The 20,571-nt window shown below is 37.5% G+C and overlaps 1 protein-coding gene across 10 annotated transcripts in view; it reads right to left on the reverse strand.

Annotated features, from left to right (window-relative positions):
- The window catches only part of Lrch3 (leucine rich repeats and calponin homology domain containing 3), a 107,517-nt gene extending 89,542 nt beyond the window's left edge, over window positions 1–17,975 (reverse strand). For all 10 annotated transcript variants that reach the window (XM_074073365.1, XM_074073363.1, XM_074073360.1 and 7 more), the window contains exon 1: window positions 17,693–17,975. In XM_074073365.1, coding sequence (XP_073929466.1) covers window positions 17,693–17,954 — 262 coding nt within the window. In that variant the 5' untranslated portion in view covers window positions 17,955–17,975. The remainder of the gene's footprint in view (window positions 1–17,692) is intronic.
- Window positions 17,976–20,571: the final 2,596 nt, after the last annotated feature.

Raw genomic sequence — 20,571 nt, forward strand, 5'->3', positions numbered from 1 at the left:
AACAGTATGGTATTTATTAAGAAATACTGGCACTCAAAAGTCTTGTGTTCCTCTAATAATTCCTCTAGGCCATCCTACACAATGATATCATCCTTACCAAATAAAGCCATTATGCAATACCCACATACAGTACCATCACTCTCTAGAAGTCACTGCTATGAATGTTAAGAGGACCGGAGATTATGACAAATAATCTGTGTAAGACTTTTTAAAACACTGAGCAAGGTAAAATTATAAAATTACATCCTTTAATACATGAAGAAATAAGAAGCTGGCAAACTGGCTCAAGTGGTAGATTGCCTGCCTAGCAAGCATGAAACCTTGAGTTCAAACTCCAGTACCTCCCAGAAAAAAAAAAGAAATAAGAAATGCAAACTGTAAAAAAAAAAGAATTCTAAAATATACATTCAATACAAAATAAACTAAAAAAAATTCTTAGGAAGTACTTAATAGTATTACATAAAAGTAATTTTTAAAATATAGTATTTGATAACTACTTAACAAAATATAATAATACTGCTTATGTTGCTTCTAATAAGTTAAAGAGTATTACGCAGAACACAAAAGTTATCTGTGAGGACATTTGATGACTGATGACAGACTGGTACACTTCTGAAACTTTGTCTTTCAATTTGCCACTCTATACTTAGGTATTTCCTTTTTGATTTCAACTACTATGCCATTCCTATGAAAATTCTGTTAAGATAGAATAAAAATAAAAATAATTTTCTTTTACCTATTGATATTAAACCAGGAAGGTCAGAAAAGAGAATATTGTCTAATCCTTTTCATTCCAAAGTTGTATTACTTTAAATGACTTGTGTATTATCTTTTATTTTATTTTTTTTGTTCATTTAGTCACATGTGCATACATTCTTTGGGTCATTTCTCCACCCTGCCTCCCTCCCCTACCCTTCCCCCCTCCCCTCCTCAGTTTCAGGCAGGTGTGTATTATCTTTTAAAACTGCTTTTTAATTTTAATCAAAGCAGAAATGCATATAATTCAAAATGTCAAACTGGTGACTCCTGCTTCCAGGAAGATGGTATAGATATACTTTTCCCTGTTCCTTCTGTTAAGTATACTAAAATCCCCAGATACTATATATAAAATAGACATAGACTCTAAATGGTTGAAAGAAGATGGCGAGGGGGGCCTCAGGATTTAAGGAACTACAGTGACAAGTTCCCTGGTTTTTGTAGGTTTTGTTGTTGCTGTTGTTGTTGTCATCATTATTTTTGTTTGTTTTGTCTCATGGATTCTAGACTTGGAACTGATGTGTCTAAATTGGCAACCCACAAATACCAATGAGCAGAGACAAAGAAAAAAGAAAAAAAAGCCCCAAGAAAGGCCTCCTTTCCCTAGCCAAAAGACTAGAAAACGGGCAGCTTAGCAAAACAGAAAACATTTAGAAAAGAACTGTCCCACTGGCTGAACACCATAGAAAACACTGTGCCCCAATTCCCACCCATTCCAGCAAAGGTTGAGTGGGGAGCTTAATCTTCCACCCCTGCTAGCCTATAACAAAGTGTTCTGGTGACCCATCCTCCTTCCTTGCAAGGGTGGTGCCAGAAGAGACCAAGTAGGAAACTTAGTTTCCTTCCTGTCAGATGGTAGTTATGAGGCATCTTCTGCCTCCCCACAGGTATGGTATTAGAGGAGACCTAACAGAAGGTCAGGACTCTGATCACTGCCCAGCAAGCAGTAACATCCTCTGCCCCTGTGGTATCAATGGCAGGTATATGAGTAACAGTAATGACACCCTTTTCCCCTCCCAGCAAGGTGGGTATCAGTAGAGGCTATTTGGGAGCTGGTCCTCCCATCCCTGCTTGACAGAAACAAGAGGCATTCGTGCACACTCAAGTGGTCAATGGAGGCCAAGTGGGAAAGCTGGATCTCCATCTCCACCTGGTAGTAATAAAGCAGCCATCTCCTTCCCCAGTAAGAGTAGGGCCAAAACACACTAGGTAAAATAGAATGTTTAAATAAGATCCAGAGCCTTATAACACCAGAGAAAGTTCAGGTTTCACAACAAATACCAGAAAGGATACAGGGAAAAGGGAACCCTTATACACTACTGATAGGAATATAAATCATTACAGCCACTATGGTAATCAGTATGGAAATTCCTCAAGAAACTAAAAATAAAACTACCATACGATTCTGCTACACCACTGTTGAACATATACCTAAAAGAAAGCAAGATATCATTCAGTAAGAGATTCCTACACACCCATGTTTATTGCAGCACCATTCACAATGGCCATATCACCGATTTAGCCTACTGTCCATAAATGTATGAATGGATTATGGAAAAAAGCTGAGCTCAGAAATAACCAGAGCAAAATGGGCTAGAGGCGTGGCTCAAGCAGTAGAACACTTGCCTTGCAAGCACAAACCCCTGATCTCAAAACCTCAATACCGACCACCCCAAAAGAGTTCAAAGTGGGGAGGGATTAGATAGAGGAGGATAAGAAAGAGAAATAAAAGGAGTATGACCAAAGTACACTATATGCATGTATGGAAGTATTACAATAAAACCCCTCAATATATATAATTAATATATACAAGTAAACTAAATGATAGTAGCATGAAAAAGTGCAGTTTCAATCAGAAATATCTGTAATACCAAGAACCAGAAAAATCTCAAATTGAATGAAAACAACCAACACATGCCAACACTAAGAAAAACAGAATTTTAACAAAGAAACACACAGAAAGTCTCAACAAATAATTAAGACATAAAGAACCAAATGGAAACTTTAAAACAAACAAAAACTTCAATGTATGGGTTCAACAACTGAATGAGGGTACAGAAAAAAGCAGTTAAGTTGGAACATAGAACACTGGAAATTATCCATTCTGAGTAACAGACTAGAAAAAAATGAGTTGAGCATCAAAAACTTGTGAGAGTATAACAAAAGTCTAATATTCATGTTATCAAAGTTCTGGAAAAGGATAGGTCTAGAAAAGGATTTTGAAGAAAAGTGACTGAAAGCTTCCTCAATTTGGCAAGTCATAAACCCACAGATTTAAGGAGCTGAGCAAACACCAGATAATATACACACATACCCCCCAAAAAATCAACACTAAAGACACATTATAGCTAAAATTCTGAAAGGTGAAGATTAAAAAAAAAATCTTGAAAGCAGTGAAAGAAACAACAGAATTGACAGTGGGTTTCATATTGGAAACCATGTAGGCCAGAAATGGCACATCTTTAAATACTGCTAGAAAACAATTGCCCACCCAGAATCAATTATCCAGCAAATAGCCTTCAGGTATGAAGAGGAAGTCAAGATATTTTCAGATGAAGAAACACGAGGAGAACTAAGGTTCTGGAGGCTAGAAGTCCAAGGTGAAGATGCTGGCAAAGATCTCTCTGTGTGCTCATGTGATCTTTCCACTGCGTCTCTGCACTGATCTCTTATTAGAAGGACAACAGTAGTACACTGGCTTAGGGCCCACCTAAAGGATCCCATTTTAACTTAGTTCTCTCTCTAGAGCTCATATTTCCAAACAAAGTCACATTCTGAGGCGCTAGGAATTAGGACAAACATATGAATTTGGGAGAGAGGACACAATTTAGTTCATAATAGACAATAATAAAAAACATGAGTAAAAATATAAGGCTTTTCTTGAGTTTTCTAAATTACATTTATAAGTTGAAGCAAACATTTGAACACTATGTAGAGGAAAGTCTTAAGACATATCACGGAAAGTAAAGACACATAAAGAAAATTAAGGTTTCTATTATCTCAAAATGGTAAAATGATGACACTAGCAAACTGCTAAATTAGGTATAATGTAACAACAAAGGGAACAAAAGAGATACCTCAAAGAAATAACTAAATAAAAATGGAATTCTAAAAAAATGTGCAGTAAATCCATAAGAAGGCTGGAAAACAAATACAGAAAGGATGGGGGGAAAGGGCAAGGAAGCGCAATGGAGGGGGGTTGCAATGACTTAAGCATTTATTTCCATTTCATTAATTCACATCATGCTGGCATGAAGTAAAATAAAAATTCTGTCTAGATGTGATATTTTTAGAATAAAAGTGAGAAATACTTAAGCATGTTTGATTTAGATGAATACTTTTTCACCAAAAAATTATATAGACAGATAGACAGGAAAAACAAAATGAACACATGTACGGATATAAAACCAAGGCAATACCCCCACTGAACAATGAGCAGATACCAAAACAACAAAGGCCAAAAATAACAGGAAAACAAGGCCACACTAACAGGAGGGCACCAATGGCAAGGGGAGGGTAAAAGGAGGAAGTTAAGAAGGTGAGCATGGTTGATGTACTTTCTGTACAAGAATGAATATATACATGGAAATGTCATAATGAAACTCTCTGCATAGATGTCTTAAACAAAAATCTTTTTTTTAAAACACGAAGAACAGAAAAGTAAAACAGGTCCTGTCTGGGAGTTGATATCAGTGGAGGAGGAAGGATATAAGGAAAGGGTGTAGGAGGGTGAATATGGCTGAAGTATTATGCACTCATGTATGAAAATGGAAAAATGAGACCTGCTGAAACTATTCTAAGAATGCAGGTGGGGGAATAAAGGAGAATGATGGAGGGGATGAGTTTAAGATGATATATACGTCACAATGCACCCCCAGTACAGCAATATGATAATAAAAACAATGATATTGGGACCCCTTAAAACATGAACATTATATGACTCTGTTAGTCTATTAACACATGAGTTTTAAGAGCTGATTTATTTCCATTTCATTAATTCACATCATACTGGCATGAAGTGAAATAAAAATTCTGTCTAGATGCGATATTTTTAGAATAAAAGTGAGAAATACTTAAGCATGTTTGATTTAGATGAATACTTTTTCACCAAAAAATTATATAGAAAGATAGACAGGAAAAACAAAATGAACAACAAAAATAACAACTAAATAACTTGGCAGATGTAAACCCTAACACATAAACAATCACATTATATATACATAATCAAAATACACCCAAAGACAAGAGATAAGCAAAGTGGTTATAAAAATATGATGCAACTGTAAGCTGTCTATAAAAAAATCATTAAAAATACTAATTAGCACCAAAATAGCAGATGTTTAATCCCTCCTAAATCCTGATAGTAATGCTTCTTGTATAACTGGGATGGCAGGCATGTGCTACTGCACCCAGCCATTGGCTGAGATGGGGTCTTGTTAACTTTTTGCCCAGCCTGGCCTTGAACCCTAATCCTATCTCCCTCAGGAGTGCTGAAATTAAAAGTGTGAGCCACCAGACCCAGCTTGTTGTTTTTACTTTTTGAGAAGGATCTCACTATGTATCCCAGGCTAGCCTTGAACTCATGATCCTCTTCCCTCAGCTCCGGGGGTAGACACACCCCCTGTCCCCTAATGTGGATCTTTTTGCTTTTTTCCACCATGCAGAAAACATGATGGGCCCTTTAAATCTAGAGACTTGTGTACTTCAGTTTTGAAAACCTGTAATGAACTATTTCTTGACCTTCTTTGTAGTGTTTTCTATTTCCAGAACCTTAACAGTTAGATGTTAAACCTCTTACACTGTATCTTTTTCTGTTTCCTTTTTCCTTCTCTCTTGAATTTCCTCACCTTTATTCCAATAGAGATAAAAACTTCAATTTCCAAGAGTTCTTTATTGTTCTCTGAATGTTCCCATGTTTCTTTTTAATAGACTCCTATTATATTTCATGTGTGCAATATCTTCTTTTCTGACTTTAAGGATACCAATTCTAAATTTTTTTTGAAGCTTTTTTTCTTCTTGTTGTCTACGCTATTTGTTTTCTTCTGGGTTCCTTGTGTCATGTATTGCTCTGTCTTTGATGTTTGTATTAGCCTTCTTGTTGCTAAGAAAAAAATACCTGAACAAAATAACTTCAGAGAGGAAGGACTTATTTTGGTTTACTGTTTCATAGGTCTTAGTCCATCATGACAGGGAGAGTATGGCAGAGAAGAACAGTTCACAACACCAAGGAAGACAGAAAGCAGAGAGAGAGAATGGTTGCACTAGCTGGCTTTCTCTTTTTTTCCCTTTTGTTCTATCAGCACCTCCAGCCTACTGCATGGTACTGCAAAAAAAAAAAAGAGAGAGTAAAATCCTGTCATTTGCAACAACACGGATGAACTTGGAGGACATTATGTTAAATGACATAAACCAGGCACAGAATGACAAATGCTACATTATCTCACATGGAAAGGTAAAATGGCTCAAGTTACCAACTTTCAGTTTGATGTCAGGAAGAAGTTAAGAGACTACTGTAGATTGTGGTGACTATATTTAATAATGATATATTATATACTTAAAAATTACTGAGAGTAATTTTAAGTATTCTCACCACAAAACCAATAATGTTAACTAGCTTGATTTAGCCATTCCACAGTTATACATATACCAAAACATCATTACGTACACCATAAAGATATAAATTTGTATTTGTTAGTTAAATCAAACACCAAATGATAATTCACTGATAGGAGGAAGGGTAGGGAAATAGGGACAAAAAAAAGAGAAGGTCAAAAAGAAGAGGTGCTTTGAGAAATACATGAGGTAAGAATGAAAAAATTAGCCTAAACAAAGCAGCAGAACATAAATGAAAAATGAGTAAACCATAGATGTACAATTTTAAGAAAAGTATAAAGTGAACAATCATGTAATCATTACATAGGTTAAGGCATAGAACATTCCCAGGACTTCAGAAGTACATCCTGATTCCCAACCCACAGATACCCTTACCTAGTTATTTTTCCCTTCTCCTCTAGAAGTAATGATTATCCTAATTTTAAGCACCACTTCCTTGCTTTTCTTTATAATTTTAGCATTTATGTATTTTTCTTGTTTTCAAACTTTAAATATATTTGTACTATGATACATCATGCCATACTTCATTGCTCGACACTGGTTCTAGGGCTCATCCATGTAACTATATGTAGTTGTAGCTCATTCATTTCACTGCTAGGAAATCATATAAACAAGAGTATCACAATTGCTTCACCCATTTATCAATGATCACTCGATTTTATTTTTTTAAATGTGAATAATGCTATAAACATTCTTATACATATATCCCAGGATACAAATACACAAGTTTCTTTGGGATAGATATGTCAGTGCGGTATTTCTGAGGCATGGAATACATACATGCATTTTTAACTGTACTGGATAATGCCAAACTATTTTTCAAAGTCAATGTACTGAAACAGGTATCGTGCACACCTGTAATCACAGCACTTAGCAGGCTGAGGCCAGTCTGAGCTACATATATTGAGCTCCAGTCAGCCTGGGCTAAACAGTGAGACCCTGTCTCAATTTTTTTTTTTTAAGTCAATGTACTTCAATTCACACTTCCATCAGCATTGTGTGAGTATTCCCACTGTTCTACATTCTTTCCAGTACTTGGTATTATAATCAGCTTTTTAAAGTGGTACCTCAATGTGATTCTCTTTTCCATTCCCTTAACTACTAAGGAAGTAGGGCACTTTTTACATATTTATTGGCCAATTGGAATTGGTCTTGAACTGGTACTTTACTGGTACTTTCTAGTAAAGTACCAGTTCAAGAGTTTTCTCAATTTTCTACTTGGGTTCTCTTTTTCTTGCTTGTAGAAATTCTATGCATATTCTGAATATTGAGTTTCTTGTATTTATTGGAAATAAGTCTTCTCTTACACTGTGGCTTATCTTTTCACTCTATGATGTCTAAATTATTCTCTAAAACCCAATTTTAACAGGAAAAAACTATTATCTAGCTTTTTTAAGAAATTAGTTTAAATAAACCAGTTTAAATCCCTTTAAACAATAAAGATATGAAAATTTAGAACAACAAAACTAGTTGAAAATGAGTAAGGAAATAAATTTTTAGGACTAGCTTATGATTCTAAAATTAGTAGCATTACATTTGTTACTGCTGGCTTCTTCAGGAATTCAAAATAATATCCCTTTGTGTGAATTACCACATTTACCATACATTTTTTCCAATCATGAGTGAAATAACTGTTTTCATGAGTAAACTGAAAAGAATAATAAACATCTATGTTACTATAATATTTAAAAGTTGTATTTTGTAATATGAGAGAGCATTAGCCACTCAGCTCCCAAAGACAGCCACTGTAAAAGGAACTGGAACTTAGGAAATCCTTGGCCCCAACACTGGCCATTCTAGTCTCAACACTGATTTTTGTGGTCATGTGTGACTCATCTTCTCACCCCTGCTAAAGTTGCCATCCTACTACCCCTTCTATTTAAACAAAAGCTAACCCAATACAGTTGAGTATGGATTTTTCCTCCTGAAACTTAAATTTAAATCCTATCCCCAGCAGTCATGGTCTACCCCAACCATGGTCTCTATATCTCTTTATAAAGTACGTGTGTGTTTATGTGTGTGTGATATAAATAATAAAAGTGTTTTTACCTCCTAAGTCTCTTTCTTATTGTGTAAATACAATATAAGACTTGTGCTTGGTTCTGAGGCACAGAAAAAGGAAGAAATGAGCTATGGAATCTTCATTTTAAATAGTAGGTACAGTTATAAGAGGAGTTTTAAGGTTATAAATGTTATGCTTCCTGAGATATGTGCCTAGCATTTGACATTTGAATTCTGAACGCTTATTTCTACAAGCTTGGCTGTAACAGTATTTTGTACAGTCCATATATACTTTTGAAACTGGGGTATGCAATGGGGAGTAGGTTATAGAAAAACAACAGAATATACATTATAGAAACTTACTAATTTTGGTCATTTCTAATGATTGGTAATTTAAAACCATATATTTGTATTAAAACAAATGTAAACATATAGAGTGGAATTCTTAAGAAAACTCCAAGCCTTTAAATTTCAACTTTCTTACACCGCAATGTAGAGCTCTGTATCCCAGATCTTCTCTGATGTCAGGAATATTTCAATTAAAAAAAAAATTATCCTTCCCCAAACACAGTGAGTATGCTCACTGTCTCTATATAGGAAAAGACATGCAGGAGATTACGGCTATTAGGTATAAAGAGATAAGAAATCGGAAGTCAGCTATCTTTCATGTTTAAAAAAGAAAACAATGAGCTGACTACCCATGGCTCCTTAGCTCCTTGGGAGGCTGAGACTGGGAGGATCACAGTTTGATGCCAACCCAGGCAAATAGTTCGGGAGACCCCCATCTCCAAAATAATCAGAGCAAAATGGACTAGCAGTGTGAGTTAGTGATGAAGCAGTAGAGCACCTGCTCTCATAAAGGAAATGCAAATCAAAACCACACTAAGATTCCACCTCACCCCTGTTAGAATAGCCATCATCAAAAACACCATCAACAATATGTGTTGGCAAGGATGTGAGGAAAAAGGAACCCTCATACACCACTGGTGGGAATGCAAACTAGTACAACCACTCTGGAAAAAAATTTGGAGGCTTCTTAAAAATCTAAACATAGACCTGCCATATGATCCAACAATCCCACTCCTAAGGATATACCCAAAAGAATGCAACACAGGTTACTCCAAAGGCACCTGCACACCCATGTTTATTGCAGCACTATTCACAATAGCCAAGTTACGGAAACAACCAAGATGTCCCACTACTGACAAATGAGTCAAGAAAATGTGGTATTTATACACAATGGAATTACTCAGCCATGAAGAAGAATGAAATCTTGTCATTCACAAGTAAATGTATGGACCTGGAGAACATCATCCTGAGCGAGGCTAGCCAGACTCAGAAGACCAAAAATCGTATGTTCTCCCTCATATGTGGTCTTTAGATCTAGGGCAAACACAGCAATGTTGTTGGACTTGGGTCACATGACAAGGGGAGAACATATACAGGAGGTATGGGGATAGATAGAAAACCCAAAACATGAAAACATTTGATGTCCCCACTCCAGAGGAACTAATACAGAAACCTTAAAGCCACAGAGGTCAACATGAGAAGGGGATCAGGAACCAGTGTAAGGATCAGTTAGAGATGAATCAACCTGGGTTGTAACACATTTGTACATGAAAGCAATGCTAGGAATCTCTCTGTATAGCTGTCCTTATCTCAATAACAAAAATGCTATGTCTTTCTTATTATTGCTTATTTCTATACTTCAATGGAACAGGAGAAAAACGCAGAACAGGTTCTGCCTGGAGCAAGGGGGCAGGGGGCAGGAGGGAGAAATGACCTAAGCAATGTATGCACATGTGAATAAATGAATTTTTAAAAAAAACCCAAAAAACAAACAAGAAGCCCTGAGTTCAAATCCCAGCTACATAAAAAAAAAACAAAACTACAAATTTTTGTGGGTAACCTATAAACATATAGAGGCTATAATATGGATTTTTTGGGGGGGAAGGGGGGAGACTAGGGTTTGAACACTCAAAGCAGGCACTCTATCACTTGAGTCACAACTTCAGTTAATGTAACATTTTCTATGAAGAAATGCTTTTGACTTTGCTTGTAAACTAAGTTTTGTTTTGTTTTGCTGTACAAGCTTATACCTTGAATCACTCCTCCAGCCCTTTTTTTGTGAAGGGTTTTTTGAGATAGGGTCTCTTTTTTTTTTTAATTCATATGTACATACAATGTTTGGGTCATTTCACCCCCCTTCCCCCTCCCCCCGCCCCCTCCCTTAACCACCCTACCCCCTGGCTTCCAGGCAAGATAGGGTCTCTTGAACTATTTGCCGGGGCTGGCTTTAGAACAGGGATCCTCCTGATCTCTGCCTCCTCAGTAGCTAGGATTATAGGCATGAGCCACCGGCACCCCGCTATGTTGTTTTTAAATTGTTTATTACTTCTTAAAACAACCATTTCTAGGAATTTACTCAATGGAAATAATATGAGATATAAGCAAAGAGTTATACAAAAAGACATTCAGTGTTAGGGGTAGAGGGGAAGGGGGGAGAAGAAATGGCCCAAACAATGTATGCACATATGAATAAATAAAAAAATTAAAATAAAAAAATAAAAAGATATTCAGTGTTATTTTATAATAATGCAAAATCAGAAATAGCCTAAAATGGCCAGAGGAGTGACTCACACTTGTAATCCAAGTACTTGGGAGACTGGGATAGAAGGATTATAAACTGAGGCCAGCCTGGGCTATATAGCAGCACCCTGTCTCAAGAAAATAAAACAAAACAACCCCCTCTCTGAAAAGAATAGAAAGAAAGAAAAATAGCCTAAATGCCCAATAAAAGGGATCTGGGAAAGTTCAAAGATAAATACTCTGCAGTTACTAAAATCCTATTATAAGAAAATGTTTATGGCTATGATACAATATTTCTAATATACTATAAAATGGAAAAAAGCAAACCATAAGAAACACTGTTTTTTCAACATGCAGGTGCTTGCATTTAAAAATACTGGAATATATCAAAATGTTACCAGTGATTTTGGAAATACATATTTAAAATTAATTCTTTGTGCTAGAATTTGGAACCCAGTGCTCTATCACTGAGCTATAATCCCAGGCCCTGAATTTTTTATTTTACATAATTTTTTTAAAGGTGGGTGGGTTCTTACTATGCTGTTGTTCAAAACTGGCCTGGAACTTCTAGGCTTAAGTGATCTTTCTACTTCATGCTCCTGAGTAGCTTGGACTATTGGCCTGAGATACCACACCCAGATCAGTAATTTTCACTTATTTATTTTTGAGATAGGTTCTTGCTGTGCAGCCCAGGCTGGTCTGGCAATTCTCCTGCTTCAGCCTCAAGTGGTGGGGTTATAGGCATGCATCACCACACCTGGGAATAATTTTTATTTTAATAGCACCTATGGCAAGTGGTGATCAAATTGAAAAGTATAGTTCTAGAAAAACTCATAGTACTTTTATCATGATTGATACAAAACAGACATCAATAAGGATCCAAGAAAAACACGTATTTCCACTTAAGACCTGATACTCCAGTACATATTTCCAAGACTTAAAAAAAAAAACCCACAATTTTGTGGGTTACAGATTGCATCCTTGAAAAATTAAATGGTACTTTAGCCATCTTCATTCTTCTTACCTAGGAAATAAGTACTCATTTCTTAAATCTCAATTCTCATGACTACAATAACACTGCATTACTTTGGTGCACCCGTTACATCTCAATTTTTTTTTTTTTTTGGTGTGAAATCTTAGTCCTCCCTCCCCACTCCCATCCTGTCCTCCACCATGCCCTTTTTCCCAACACTGTCCTCCATTTCCTGACATTTCGTGCCTGAGTTCTTGCTACTGGTGAGGTGAAGGCCAGAGGATCCTGGTTGAAGGCCAGACTAGGCAAAGTTAGTGGGAGAGACCCTATCTGTAAAACAAACTAGAAACAAAAGAACAAGGGCAGTGGTTCAAGAGGTAGAGCTCGTGAAAAAAGGCATTTCTTACAGCTTCAAGTATGACTTGTGTTTAGCATCTTCGAAACAGTATCACCTCACTATTTAGCCTTAAGCACATGATTTAACCTAAGAATGTTCATTTGTAAAACAGCTTAGAGGGTTGCTATGGTTTCCTCAGACTTCAGGATCCTATGAATTTTAGAACAGGCCTAGTTATTGAATCTTGTTTCTGTTTTTCCTCAAGTGGATTCCTCTTCCCGTTTTTTAAAATGCTGTTAACTAGCTTTTCCACATTCTTTCTTAAAGAAGATTCTGAATCTTTGAAACTCTATTGATTCTCTCAAATTTATGCTGTAGTCCTAACTTCACTCTAAAGTTCCAGATCTACATCTTATTTGCTGTACATGAATAACTAGATATGCCACCCATCTTTTAAATGTACCAGGAAAACCAAAAGAAATTCTATAATCCAGATTTCTTTGTCAGTATGACTCAATGATCAAAACAGAAGTTTCAGGATATGTATCTGACTGTTTTTTTTTTCCCCTGAAATGGTCTTACTATGTAACCCAGGCTGGCCTCAAATTCACAACACTCCTGCCTTAGCCTCCAGAGTGCTGGAAGCATACACCACTACACTCTGTGTGTGTGTGTGTGTGTGTGTGTGTGTGTGTGTATTTTTTTTTTCTCCTTTAAACAGTAAAGATTTACTTCAGCTTACAGTTTTGGAGGTTTCAGTCCATGGTTGGTTGACCCCATTACTTTTGGGCCTTCTTCTAAATCTCAACTTCCTCATATGTAAAGAGGGGTCAAAAATAGTATATACAACTCATAGGATTGTTGTATGTTCATGAGATATATTTATATCTTAGCACAGTATCTGGGATATGATAAGAGCTTGCTACAGTTTGTATCTGAACTGTCTCAGCATGGAAAGCTTGGTCCCCAGCCTGTAGGGCTACTAGGAGGTGGTAGGGTCTAGCAGGGTCTAGTGTAACAAAATTAGTTATTGGAGGTATGGCCTTAAAAGGGGTTATTGGGACCTCAACACGTGTCTCTCTTTGCTACCCGACTGCCTTAAGACGAACAGGTCTCATCTGCCATACACTCCAACCATGTTATACTGTGCTATTATGGCCCAAAGCAACAGGTCCAAGTCTATACACTGAAACCTCTGCATGAACCTCCCTTTTTAAATTTTCCAAAACATCATCCTGATCTGGTTGAGGACTAATACGAGCCACTGTCCCAACTCTAAAACTCAGCAGGCACTTGACAGTCTTCCCTATGTCCCTTTCCCCTAACTCCCCATTATATCTTGCAAAACTGGGGTCACAGGAACCTCTGTGATTAACAATCTACAGATAAAAACACCATTTTGGATATTGTTTTACTAGTGTCTGCCTTCTAAGTATATAGACTTGTATTTGTATTCTACAAATCACTGGTGGTCATGATCACCATTAATGTGTCTGTACTATGTTATTTTTTCAACTAAATAGCAGTTGAAAGAAAAGATCTTATTCCTGTAATATTATGACCCCAAGTCTGTTACTACTTCTCTACTATTTGTTATGTAATAGGACACTATGCCTGTATTAAAAGGGGCAAGAGTAAACACATTTTTTGTTAAACGTGACTATAGAACTGGCAGTTACTGCTGAAATCTACTAAATAGCCATACCAAAATTATACTTGTGAAAAATTCAAAAAACAAATTGACCTAGCTAAAAAAGAAAAAAAGTCCTCTTTCGAAGCTTATTATCTCAGGTATTGTGTCATAATAACAGAGAGATAACAAAGAACTTAGTAAATGCTAGCTAATGTTATTAGCAATAGCATTATTATCTTTCCAGTCCTCCAAGCTTAACAGTTCAGTTAGCTTTCTAAAAATAAATTCAATCAGTACTTGTATATTTTTATTTTCCAGTATGATCTGTTTTTTGGACTCTCACAGATTTTGATTGTTTCTGCAGCCACTCAACCAGATTTCTAAATTTTTAATAGTTTTTTATTAGGATATATTCATTAGGAATATTCATTATACAGGGGGTGATTCATAGTGATAGTTCCAATTAGACTTCTAGTATAAATGTACATTTACATTGCCCCCATCGTCTCGCCCCCTCAACCCCCACTCCACCCCACTTAAAGCAATTACAAGAGGTTTCTTAGCTCTGTTTCAAATAGGTATACAAAGTCCATCTACCATATACCATTCTTTAATCTCCTTCCTCCACCCTCCCCTCCCAAGATTTCTAAATTTTTAAATACTCATAATGCCCTTTCTTATTTTTATACTGCAACATTATCTTTCATAATGACTAATACACAAAAGTTTTGCTATTAGACAACTGAAATAATCTTTACATCTGCCTATTTCCCTACTAGATCCCTTGAGTTCTTTCAGAGCAGGGAGTCTTTTGGTCCTCTTTGTATAACTGTCATAGTCCCTTAGTCAATAAATTATGAATGAATGTTAATTGTCCCTAAATCTGTGCTCAACCTAGCTTCCTCATATATGAAAAGCAGCTCTTACATTCTTACCTAATCATTTATTATCACCAAACTGGCCTCACCACAACGTCAAGACCTATTTTTTGTATCAAAAATTCTACTGAAATTAAACAGAAAAGGCAAATGATTAGCTCACATGATTTGAAAGTCCATGAACAGCACTAACTTTAGGCATGGCTATTGATCCCAAGGTTCAAATACTATCCTCAGAAACTGGTCTCTCTTTCCATCTGTTGGCTTTGCTTTTCATTTATTGGCATGCTGCAGGCTCATACTCTATTCTCACAGCATGTCTGAAAGCATGTTTCTCAATATTTCAACAAAAAATTCAGAATTAACACACATATGCTGATAGGAACACATGTTCATCTCTGAATAATCACTGTGGACAGAGCAATGGACTATACTGACTGGCCAGTAGTTAGGCCCATGTCACATGCATACCCTATAACAGAATGGGATTCATGTAACTGACAGGGGTTGTTCCTTAGGAAAATTGAGGGATTGTTATTAAATGGTATTGTTATTAAATTGAGGTATTGTTAAAAATGAAAGGGGAATGGATAACAAACTGGCAAAATTTATTGATGTCCTCTATTCTCTAAAACTTTTTGCCTGCTATCCACTGCCTAGAATGGTTTTCTTTCTTTCTCATTTCTGCCTACCCAAATCAGTTATGTCTTTTCTGCTCCAAAAAGTCTTGTTTCTTTAAGATTTTTCTCATCCACAGGATCAAGTCACCTATAACCAAATAACCTTTTCCCTTTTCTTAAAGATCTACCTTTTTAAGGGGCTGGGGTGTAGCTCAGTGGTAGAGCACTTGCCTAGTATCCCCAGCACCACAAAACAAACAAAAGGAGGGAAAACCTGAAAAAACATTCCTGATAAATTCTAATGTCATAATAAATGATACGTGGTAATCACATTATAAATGATATGGGTAATATGTGTTGTTTGCTGGATGTAAACTCTTGACAGCTAGCAGCCTACCCCATACATTCTATACATTATTAAAGAACAGTCTGTGAGGCAGCTTTGATATAATTTTACATTTTCAATAGTCTACTATTATGTCTGAATCCATTAAATAACTGTTATAAAAGGAAGACTATATGAGTTTTAGAATTACAGCAAATAAGACTCTAATCCCTTTCCCCTGCCCTTTAGCTACATGTCTCTGAACAAATTATGTAACATTTCTAAGCTTTGGTTTCACTATCTGTAAGAACAAGAAAAGTAATACCTATTTGCACATGGTGCAAATAGACTGCTTGGTATAATAGACAGACAAGAGTTGGATGGATCTGAGCTGAAATTCTACCACTACATGACTTTCTCTGAGTTATTCCTCACATGTTAAGTGGGTACAGAAACATTTAATCCATGGGATGTTGAGTGCATTTAACAATACAATGTATTTTGAAACACCTAACAATAAATAGCAAACAGTAAACATTCAATGAATGATGTTATTGGCATTATCTGTTTAAAACAGACTGGTTTTGTTCTAAGTACCAAGGTTTGCCAGTTTCCCTGTTTTTTTGGGCTGGGCTCAAACCCAGGGCCTTGCACATGCTAGGCAAGCACTCTACCACTGAGCTACATCCCAGCCCACTTCTACATGTTAGAAATGAATCCAGTCTAAATGGTTATAAAATACCTCATAAATTTTTTTTTTTTTTTTACTTTTTCTACACTTTTGACCAAGTAAAATGTCAATCAACAAAAAACTTGGTTTACATAGAAACTACAGCATTAAGGTGTGGGCAATAAAATACATAAAAATTCAGAGCACAGTAAGGAAAAATTTCCTTGGGATTACCATTATTCTTCACAACTGCACTTCAATCTTGTCAATAAAATATTTCTTAAAATGTCAACATGTTGCTCCTAGAACGACTTAAAAGCAGGTAAGATAATAAGCTAGACAGACTCCTGTAATGAACTTATTCTTTAGCTGCAGGCTTAATGTAGTAATACTGAAATGAGTCACAGCAAAACGAATCACCATGCCATATAGCCACCTCCTACACAGAATCAGGAAATTCGGGGTATGGATGACAATTTTAGATGTTGTCTATCAGAACACATACAAAAGGCTGCTCACTTTTACCTTGGCAAGAAAGTTTGATATTTGTATTTTTAAATTATATCAGAACAACTGATTCCAAAACCAGGTTAGATAAGCAGGCATTTAATTCCATTTTATGAGGTGGCAAGTCTCTTTGGATAGAATAGTTTCTTGAAGTAGTCTAACAGTTGTTTATTTTTTCAAAATGAGTGAATCATGTGTAACATTTACCAATCTTTAATAAATACACACAGTAAAAACATTAACGCTAAGATTCTAAAATATATAAGGAATGACTATAAGACACAAAGTACTACACAGGCTCGGGTTGCAAAACTTACATAAAAAACCGTTTAAATACCTCGTGTGTAAGGGGTTATTTTGCCTCGTATTTGTGTAAAGCATGAATAGATTCGATCTTTAATCTCCCTGAGGAAGCGATATTTTAAACACAAGGGAAACGCATTAAGTCATGCTGAATACCTCCGTCCAGACATTGTTCCCTACGACCAAGAAACCCAGCAGCCCCTAAGTCCTTACTGGTGCCTGTGCCGACAGTCCGTACAAACGGGAATGCAAAGGCAGACACGGTGGACAAATCTTTTCTGTCCTGTTCTGGAGGACACAGGGGTGGGCAGGGAAGGGGCCCGCCGTTTTCAGTCGCACCCCCGAAGCTCTGGGGAGGGCGCCAGCGCATCTTAGGATGGGCGGCGCCCTCCCCGGCGCCGGCCGAGCCCCGGTGGGACCCTGGCCCCATCCCCGTCCTGTGGGAGCCTGCGATGCCGCGGCCGCCCGCCCCGCCCGCCCCGCTCACCCGCGCGGGTGGTGTCCGTCAGGTCGTGGTTGGCCGCCCCGCGGGGAAATTCCCTCAGCTTCCGGCCGCTCAGGCTCAGCACTCCGGTGACCGCCGCCTCCTCCAGTGCTCGGTCGAGGGAGCGGCTCCACGAGGCCGGGCCAGGACCAGGACCCGCGCCGGTGCTTGGGCCGCAGCTAGCCCCTGAGAGGCTCCCTCCCGACGCCCCTGGGCCGGCGTATTCCGCGGCTGCCGCCACCGCTATCAAGCCCGCGGCCGCCATTTCCAGCCAACAACTCGCTGGCCTCGGCGCGGCGCATGCGCGGCCAGGATCGCAGGGTGGGCGGGGAAAGGGGCTCCGGCGGGGGTGAGAGGGGGCTGCCGGCCACGCCCATGGGAGGGCTTCCAGGGAAACCCGGACCAACTCAACAAAACCGTCCTGCCTTCCTCCCTCAGCACTGGGCGACTAAGCATTGAAGATTCTTAGCACTGCTGCAGCCAGAAACGTGGGCAGTAAGGGGGACTGTCTGGGATGCAACCTCTAACGGTTTTCAACTTGTCATTGTATCACCAGAGGCTATAAATCGAAATCTGTGCCGGTGTGGTGGTACACGCCTGAAATCCCTGCACTCAGGAGGACAACTGAGAGTTCTAGGCCAGTCTGAAATACACAGCAAGACCCTGTCTCAGAAAACTAAGGCCTCGTAGTAGAGTGCTTGCCTGGTGTACAGATAGGCCCTGGGTTCAGATTTCCATCCTGCAAAAAATAAATTTGTACATTTAGTATTTGTGCTTAGGATGGAAAAATATTGTGATAATTGGGCTCCAAACTCTAACAATGATTGAAAAGGTTACATAAGTATTTTAGACTATTCCTTCCTTTTATAAAAGAGCTCTTAATGAAAACAGACAGCTACACAGTAACTGTCCTTTAGGCATGATTTTACTGCTGAGTAAAGAAGTACAAACAGCATTGAAGTAAAAAAAAATTAGGTCTGAAGCCAAAATTAAGGAAAATACTTTCACTATAATCTAGAAGTAGGGATTAAAGGTATAACTGATTGGCCAAAATTGAAATCATTCAAGTAATGAAAAAGTAGAAAATACCACATTTAAAAACAACTAGACCACTAATATTGCGTATTTTTCAGGCTTTTTAGAGTTAGGTTATTCCTGCAACATGGTGTAAATTTCACCTACAATCAACTCATACTTACTATGGGAAATATAAGAGACTGTCAAATGCAGTCCTTTTCCTAAAGGATTATAATCTAATTTTATTGTGGAATCCAAATAGGTCAATTAAAGACAACAACCACAAAAAGGGCGGGGGAGGTGGGGCTGAGTAGGGGCTTAGACAAAAGGGATCCACATCATAGATAAATGAGGTTTTGAATCAAACCTGAAGAAATAGGAGGTGGGATAGCTGGAAGGTGAGAACATTCTAGGTTGGAAGATCAGCACATCCATTAGGTATGATGTATAAAGATACATATGAAGGACATTAAGGCACAGATAATAAAGTTCATGCCAGAAAGTAAAAGAAATTATAAAGCTGGAAAGAGACTCCCCATTATTTTTAAAAGGCCCAACTCTTCAATTCTCTAAATTCCTAAATTCAAGAGGCTATAGGAATGTGTAATTTCAGTGATAATGTTGACTTGTAGCTGTTACTGAGAACTGTTTTATGAACCTTTTGTTTTTTGAGACAGTGTCTCAGTATGTAGCCCAGACTGGCCTCAAACTCCCAATCCTCCTGTTTCAGCCTCCCAGGTACCGAAATTACAGGCACATGCCACCACACATGGCTCTCTCAATTTTTACCACTACATTCGTTTATTCAGCAACAAGTTCCACAATAAATTATATGTTGTGAGCATGGGCCACTTCAATGGCAGGTAATGTGTCATCTCTTATCAAGTAATTCCTATCCAATTTATGTATAGGTTTATCATTCTGATCTTCATGAAATGTTATTCTTATAAAGGTATTAAGCTATTTAAGAGCATGACCTTCAACTACAATGACTGAGTCTATTCATATATTCCATATTAACTAAAATGGTATAGAACTAGTTCCACCATGCCATTTACCTTGTCTATTACCTCCACATTGACACTAAACTAAGTTCTCAGTAATATGGCCTCATTCTCCATCCATTTGCATATTCCATTTCAATCTCAACATACACTAATCCTGAACTGACCAAGTTTATAGATTGATGTTAGCCCATATGACTAGATTTTAAGGACCTTAATATACTAAACTCTGTGCTATAAATATCTCCCATATTCCAGGGCTAAGCATAATATTAAAAGTACTAAGGATGAGTGAAAACATCAGAGATAGCAGATGGGTTATGTATTAAAACAGGAGAGAATATTGAGAAAAAACTATAATCTTTAAATAGGGTACCTAACTTTGTAGATATCTGAAGGCCATAAGAAAAGTCTGTGCATGTGGGGAAAAGTGAAGATGCAATGTGTATTATTACATAAGAAGAAATAAGGATATGAAGAAAGCTAGCTCAAGGAATAATTATGAGATGTTTAAGAACTTGAGCTTTCAAATACAAAGTATGTGTAATATGCAGAATTCTCAGCCTATTCCCTCAATCTTTTCTTCCCCACCCCTTTGTTTTTTTGAGACAGGCTCTCACTTCATAATCCAGGCTAGCCTAGAATTTTCTAGCCTTGAGTACTGCGATCACAGGCATCTGCCACCAAGACCAACCCCTTAAATCTTCAAGTAGGTGATGTCATCTTATGAGAATGAGATATCAAAAATGGAGTCTTTGTGAATTCACCAGAGTCTAGTGATGAATAAGTAATGAGAGACAGTTGTAAAAGACTGAGCAAAAGGGCTATATGGATATGGATCTATAACTTATTATACTACTA

Source organism: Castor canadensis, chromosome 5, assembly GCF_047511655.1.
Source record: "Castor canadensis chromosome 5, mCasCan1.hap1v2, whole genome shotgun sequence".
NCBI classification, from domain to species: Eukaryota; Metazoa; Chordata; class Mammalia; order Rodentia; family Castoridae; genus Castor; species Castor canadensis.